Source organism: Zingiber officinale, chromosome 3B, assembly GCF_018446385.1.
Source record: "Zingiber officinale cultivar Zhangliang chromosome 3B, Zo_v1.1, whole genome shotgun sequence".
Lineage (NCBI taxonomy): Eukaryota > Viridiplantae > Streptophyta > Magnoliopsida > Zingiberales > Zingiberaceae > Zingiber > Zingiber officinale.
The window spans coordinates 121245800-121253251 of NC_055991.1; the positions used below are offsets into that span (position 1 = coordinate 121245800).

General features: G+C 44.2%; 1 protein-coding gene across 1 annotated transcript; it reads right to left on the reverse strand.

Annotated features, from left to right (window-relative positions):
- Window positions 1–2575: 2575 nt before the first annotated feature.
- Window positions 2576–4009, reverse strand: LOC121967506 (arogenate dehydratase/prephenate dehydratase 6, chloroplastic-like). The gene has a single exon (XM_042517784.1). It carries the CDS (start codon window positions 3924–3926, stop codon window positions 2682–2684), a length of 1245 nt encoding a protein of 414 aa, XP_042373718.1. The 5' UTR covers window positions 3927–4009; the 3' UTR covers window positions 2576–2681.
- Between the last annotated feature and the right edge of the window lie 3443 nt (window positions 4010–7452).

Genomic DNA, 7452 nt, shown 5'->3' on the forward strand with positions numbered 1-7452 from the left:
AACTTCTTGCCCTGTGTCTTATTAAATCTATTAGTTTTAAAAAACTTATTTAGCTTTCTTATCATATATTCTTCTTCATCTTCTTTGCTCGAGGAATATAACCCTTGTTCGTACTTCTTGTTGGCTTTTAGCAATAAATTTTGATTTGACTTCCTTTCTTTTCTTAAACATGCACATCTTGAGTCGTGTAATTCTAAAGTTGAAAATAGTTCTTAAAGTACTCACCTCTAGGTCTTTTGAGATGTAGTAAGCATTTACTATTGATGTCCACTATTGGGTTTTCAGAAAGACATTGAGTGCATATTGGATTGAGTTCTGATTCGTTACTATTTCACTGAGGTTGGTGAGTCCAGTAATTATCTCCTTAATCTTTACGTATAGTTGAACCATCGTTTCTTGTTTTTCCATTTGGAGGTTTGTTATTTGATTTTGGAGGATATCCCATCTTGCCAGCTTGGCCTCCAATATTCCTTCATGAAGCTCTAGGAAATTCTCCTAGAGTTCTTTAACCGAGTCATAGGTGTTAATCTGATTGACTTCTTAGGATAGTAATACACTTAGCAGATAGAACTCTGCTTTGTTGTTGGCCATAAAGTCAGCTTGTTCCTTTTTGCTCCAGAGATGTTCTTCTTTTTCTTCTCCGTGCTGATTTTTGAGTGTTACAAAATCATATTTGATTGTAAGAAGAATGTTAAAATTAGTCTTGAGAAAAACCTCCATACAGTGCTTCAAAAGTGCAAACTCCTCCTCGAACTTCAATGGATGAATGCTTGATTTGACCATCGTCTTGTTACTTTAGTCAACTACTAATCTTTCTAAAGTGGTTGACCTCTGATAGTGGACTGTCTAGAGGGGGAGTAAATAACTTACAATAAAAAGTTAACACTTCTCTTGCTATCAAATGTAGCAAGAACACACAGTTAATTTATTAAAATAATAAGACATAAATAAAGTAAGAGACACAACGAATTTACTTGGTTTACAACTACGAAGGTTGTTAATCCAAGGTAGTAGAAGCTCAACTAAAAATATCTCTTTTGTTGATGCCGAAGTAGACTCTTACATACTTTGAAAGCTCAGAAACTAAAGAATGAATGTAGAAATAAAGCACAGATTGTGTTATGAACTAAGAGGACAAGCTTTCTATTTATAGCCCAATGGTCAAAAGTGGCAGTTTGCTAATATAGCAGCTTGAGATGTCTCGGACAGTTGGAGGCACCTCCAAGTAGATAAAGATTTATCCACGCCAATGTTCTCTTTTTTGATTTGGCAGATTGGAGGTGCCTTGAGTAATCCACCGTGCCTCAACTACAGTTCATGCAATGCGCCTTGGATCATTTGAGGCGCCTTGAATAGGATGAGTTGGACTCCATAGCTTATATCTTGGCCAATGGCTCCAGCTTATTGGAGGCACCTCCAATTGACCTGAGACGCTTTGGGTACTATTCATCTGAGGTGTCTCCAATCAATTGAAGCGCCTAGAGCAGTGTTCACCGAATGGTTAATTTCAGCATTGACCATTCCACTGTCCCGTTCGCTTGGGTGATATTTCAGCCATCCGGATTTGAGCTCACACGAACTCGACTCTGACATTCTCTTTGAACAGACTTCCTCCCCAACTTCTGCTCCCTCGAATGAGCCATGCACGTCATTCTCGCTCTACCGGTGTACTATTCCACAACTTCTCATCCCTAGGATGTATCGAGTCTATCGATTCACTTTTTGTGTCACCCTTTTTACTCGCTCGCGTCCTGCACACTTAGACACAAGATATCAAATCTACAGGACCTAACTTAACTCGGTTGAACACATTAAAAATAACCCGAGGTACTTATATCCTCAATCCGAATGTGGGTGACCAGTGGCGAATCCAGATAAAAAAGGAAGAGGGTGCTTAAAGAAGGGAGCTGGAGCTTGTCTTCCTTCTCGTTGCCCCTCGGACTACAACATACTGGTGAAATTTTTCGAGAGAAAAGGAGTGCTCAAGTACACCCCCGCTCCCCTAGATCCGTCACTGTGGGTGACGGGGTGCTTGGAGAGGGAAACGTGAGTGGCGTGTCTCTCTCCTTTAGGGTAGTATAAATAAGAGCTCGTTCCATATCCTGCGGATAGGGAGACAATTTTTTATTTTTTTTTCTCTCTAGTTACTATGGGTCTGACTTGAACATCAAAGTAACCGAGCCAAGACCTGTCTTTAACTTCCATTCTAATTCTATTTGACTGCTACATAGATTAGCTTGTGTATTTCTAGCTGGGTGAGATCCACAGTGAAGACCTCCGACCTGTCATCTGCTTCATCCTGGATGGTTCTCTCCTCGATTTGGGACCGGTTTACATTTTAAAGTGCAATTAGTACAAAAATAGACTCAATTATATTTTTGACTGATTCAACAATTACTGAAAGCTTACATGCCCACTCTAGCATAATTAATCTTTATGTGACTTTAATTAAATACATTTTTGGATTGGAAATAATTGTGAAAATATTGAAAAAAAAAGCCAGCATTAATTAATTCAGAAGTGATATTTTATTTTTCCAAAAAAAAAAAAAATCAGAAGCCCCATCGAAGACAACTGAAAGAAAGAGTAGGTGAAGTTTGAAACGATCAGCACAAAGATGGCCGCACACTCAATTTGTTGCAAGTCAACAACCACCGCACTGGTGCAATGTGGGCCAATGGTCAACTGTCTGTGGTCCACGGGGTCATGTCCATGGGGTAGCTGCCGAGGACTCGGAGGAAGGAGGTGAACTCCTGGACCTCGGCGAGGGCGTTCTGGGCGCGGGGCTCCGCCAGCGACGCCTGGAAGTCCAGGTAGAAGGTGTAGTCGAAATTCTTGGCCGTGGCCCTTGTCTCCTCCTCCGGCACCCCCCGCTGTTCCTCCTCCCGGATCGGCCGCCGGCGTTGAGGCCGGCTCTCGATCTTGGTCAGCCCGATGTCGCGGAACGCAAAAGCCGAGAGCACCTTGAACAGCACCGAGGTTCCCTCGTGGTCGTGCGCCGCGAACACGATGCTGGTCTTGAACGGCCGGTCGGCCCGCGGCACGATCGGCTCCCGCGCCAGCATCACGAACCGCGTCACGTTTCCTTGGTCGTCCTGGATCCCTTTCGCCAAGATCTCCAGCCCGTAGAGTTCGGCCGCCCGCGCCGATGCGATGGCGGCCGTGTCCCTCAGGCCGTTCGCCGACACGTACTCGGCCGCCCCGGCAGTGTCGTAGAAGGCCTCGCGCACCACGGTCAGCCCCAGGGCCGTGAGCGTGTCCTCGCACTGCGCCAGCGCCTGCGGGTGGCTGATGACTCGAGTGAGCTGTTCCCGGCGCACGCCCGGGAGCGCCAGCAGGCAGTGGTGCACCGGCAGTTGCACTTCGCCCACGATGTGGAGGCGGTGGCGCAGGAGGAGGTCATAGTTGCGGTGGATGCTGCCTCCTAGCGAGTTCTCCACTGGGAGGACGGCGCGGTCGGCCACCCACTGCTCCACGGCCTGGAACGCCGCCTCGAACTGGTCGCAGGGGATGGCATCGCAGTTGGGGTAGGCCTTGGCGGCGGCGGGCTCGCTGTAGGCGCCCGGCACGCCCTGGTACGCCACGCGCAGCTGAGATCCGTGTTTTGGGGCGAGCGACGGGTCGGCGATGGTGAGTGGCTGTGGGAGGCAGAGGGGCACGATGTCCATCATGGAGCCAGAGGAGGAGGATGTAGTTGCCAGAAGATCATGGTTGTCCTCAGCTGGATTCTGCGGTGGCGGTGGCTCTTGATGTTGGTGGGAGGAGACGTTGCTGGAGAGGATGGAGCAGGCGCTGAGCCAATCGGAACGGCTGGAGACGACGGCGCTGTGGAAGAAAGGGGAGGTGCCAGGCCGGTGAACGCAACGAACCAAGTGGCTGGATGATCGTCCCAAGAATGTAGGAGGCGTCAAGATTGCAGCCGCCATTTTAGGAAATGATAGTTGATTCTGTGTGTTTAGGGTGAGCTCGAGGGAAAGAGTATTGAGTTTCCCTGGGAAGCTGAGGAAGTTATCAGGAACAGGGGAGTTTTATATACATGGAGGGAACGGTAGGTGTGGTTGGGTGGGAGGAGGATTGAAGTTGACAAGGAAAATGAAAGATGGTTAGGTGGTTATTGTGGTCAAATCTTGAGAACTCACCAACCTCAGTTTAGTTTTTTTTCCACATGGCACCTTGTTTTAACCGTGTTACATTAGATTAATTAAAGATAGTTCACCTGCTAAGTAATAAATATGTCAATTTGGTAATTTAATTGGATCCGTGGGGTTGATCCACCCTTCAGATAATTTAAATAGATTATATTAAATTTTTATCAACCTATTTAAAAATGCGTAAGATGGGATTCAAAAGTTCTGCCGAACAATATGACATAGATCTATCGAGCAAGACTATTAAGTCCTTCCGAGTAATACAGTCAAGTTCTACCAAGCATGACTATTAAGTCATTCCGAACAATATAGCGGGTGTCTTCCGAGCAATATATCTAAGTTCTACCGAGCAATACTATTAAATCCTTCCAAACAATATAGCGGGGGTCTTCCCAACAATATAGTGGTGGTCTTTCGAGCAATACAGTTAAGTCATTTTGAGCAATATTATGGGGGTCCATCAAATAATTTGGTTAAGTCATTCTGAGCAATATTATGGGGGTCCATCAAATAATTTGGTTAAGTCATTCTGAACAATATAACTAAATTTCATTGGATAATCAAATTGAGGTACATTGGGCGATACGACTAATATCTACCCAGTGATACAATCAAATGTAGATATGCTACATTAACGACCCTCCTAGTGCCGACCCCACGAATATGGAGGGAGGTACATGTAGGTACACAGGCGTCAGGCGTATGATGGGATAAACCCCAGATCGTCAGTTCTTGAGAATCGACCCCTGACCATTATGCTAAAGATGTCATGGACCCACCGTCTGACAATATAATCCAATCTTGCCGAGCATTAGAAGTTTTGAAATTTCTGGTCAATTATACATGACGGTCAATGATTGAAAAAGTGAGTAGTGGGTGTCAGATCTGGTTCCCTTGATCCTTGCCTCTCGATATATGGCGATCAATGAATGAAGAAGCGAGTAGTAGGTGTCAGATCCGGTTCTCTTGATGTCTTCCTCTCCATACGTGACGATCAGTAAACAAATAAGTGAGTATTGGGTTTTAAATCTCATTCCCTTGATGTCTTCCTCACAATACATGATGATCAATGAGTGGAGAAACGATAACAGATTGTTAGAGACCTTGTCTTCACTAATTCACGTGGGAAGAAGTAAAAGGGTGTGAAATATCTGGCATAGAGATGTTATTCACATAGTTATACAAGCACTGGGAGGATGTCAGAGGTATGTTGGTTTTCTTATTCCTACATAGACATCTCTTTTCCAATGAGCTTTCTTCTTCTTCCTCTCTTTTTGATGACTAACTTGAGCATTGGAGGGGTTATGCTGGTGAGCCATCCAAAACGCTAATCTATGTTACTTCTCAGGGTGTTGGATCTTGCGAGTTGGGAAGCAGATCTAGTTTTTTGGAAATGAGGAGCTCGAGTCGACAAAAAAAGAGACTATCAAATTGTTGGATCAAAAACGTTGGAGGAGGAGGAGGAGGAGGAGGAGGAGGGGGGGGGGGGTGAATTGCACTCGTGACTTTTACTTTTCATTTCAGAAGAATAAGAGTAAACGTAGTGGAAATAAGAACAAACAGCGCAAACACCAAAATTTACTTGGTTCGGAGCCTTGGGTGACTCCTACTCTAAGGCCCGCGATCGTTGATCGCTTTCGGTGGGGAATCACTATCAATTCGTAAATTTTTACAACTTTGAAGTATAATTAAATGCAGTAAAATATACCAACGACAAAAGAGAATAGTGAACTTGAAGTTTCTGGTCTTCGGAGTCGAGTTACGGCTTTGTCGGAATGTTCTTTAGGCAGCACATGGAAGATGGACCATGTTTCTGATGTTGTTGCTTGCTGTTGCTCGAGACCTGCTTATAAAGCTCGTGGAGGGCACCTCCAACACCATGGAGGGAACCCTCAACCTCTCCAAATCCGCAACATGGATGAGCTCTGACCCGGTCACTGTCTATCCGCCTGAGGGCGCCCTCAACCTCCATGAGGGCACCCTCGCACCAGTGTCCAGGGCGCCCTCAAGCTCCATGAGGGCACCCTCGCGCCTTGCTGCGAGAGGGTCTTCTCCAGGTTCCTTGAGGCAAACACTCCAATTCACTTCCTACAAAATACGTTAGTACAACATATCCTGCAAAACAGAGTTAAGACATAATAAGACATAGAATTCAAAAGTCATCAGACTGTCCGGTTTTGACTTCGGATTCTCGATCGGAAAACCTAGGTCGAACCGACGTTTACTGTTCCCTCACCGGGGAACACATCCTCACTTACTCCACTCAGGAGAGTTTACTTGTTGCTCGTTGATCCTCCAGACCAACTAAACTTTTGCTCAGCGCCCAAGGCTCCAGGACTTTTCATTGGACGCTCGCTCCACGATCCGCCCAACCTTTCACTTGGTTCGCGACACCAGGACTTTCCACCTAGAGTCCTCGACTCTAGGACTTTTTGCCCGAAGCCCTTGACCCGCCAAGACTTTTCGCCCATGGTTACCACCCCTTAGAACCTAGGGTTATCTCTCCTTAGGGTTTTCCACCTGCCTAACCGCAGCTAGGACTTTTGCCTAAGTACACTTAGGACTTTCTTGCAAACTCATTCAAACACATTAGATAACAAAACAACTTAACTTTGGATCCTTTGCCATAATCAAAACACAGGTTCGACCGTCGGATGCTTCCCGCACCAACAATCTTCCTCTTTTTTATTATGGCAACATGGTACAAAGTCAAGTAAAATATAACAAAATAATAAAGAAATTTAAGCAACTTTAAGCATGATCATACAATAATTTGAAAAAAAATTCCTTATGCTCCCCTTTTAAATTCCTACTTAACTTTAACTTTTCTCGTCCCCTCTTGACATAACTAAAAAATTAATACTAAGTAAAGAGAAGGTTGTTAAAAACATATCTAAGCTCCTTTGAAGGGCAACACTTAGCTTTGAGAATAATTTCTTTGAAAAACATTTAGCTAAATTAGAAATTCTTGTGAAAATACTTAGTCTTTTCAACAAAAACTTAACTTTGAAAGGATTTTGATAAACAATTATGTTGATAAAAGCTTAGTTTTGATACTTAATTTTATGAAAGTTTTGAAAAAGACTTAGTTAAAAATACTCAGTTAAAAAAGGATTTTGATTAAAGCTTAGTTAAAATGATAAAAACTAAGTTAAGTACTGTTGGTGCAGCGGAGATCGGCAAGAGGGGGGTGAATTGCTGAATACAAAAATGAAAATACCCTCCTCGTACTTTCAACTCAGTTAGTGCAATAGTTAACAAAATAATAAAACAGTAAAAGAAAGACACAGAAGAATTAACCTGG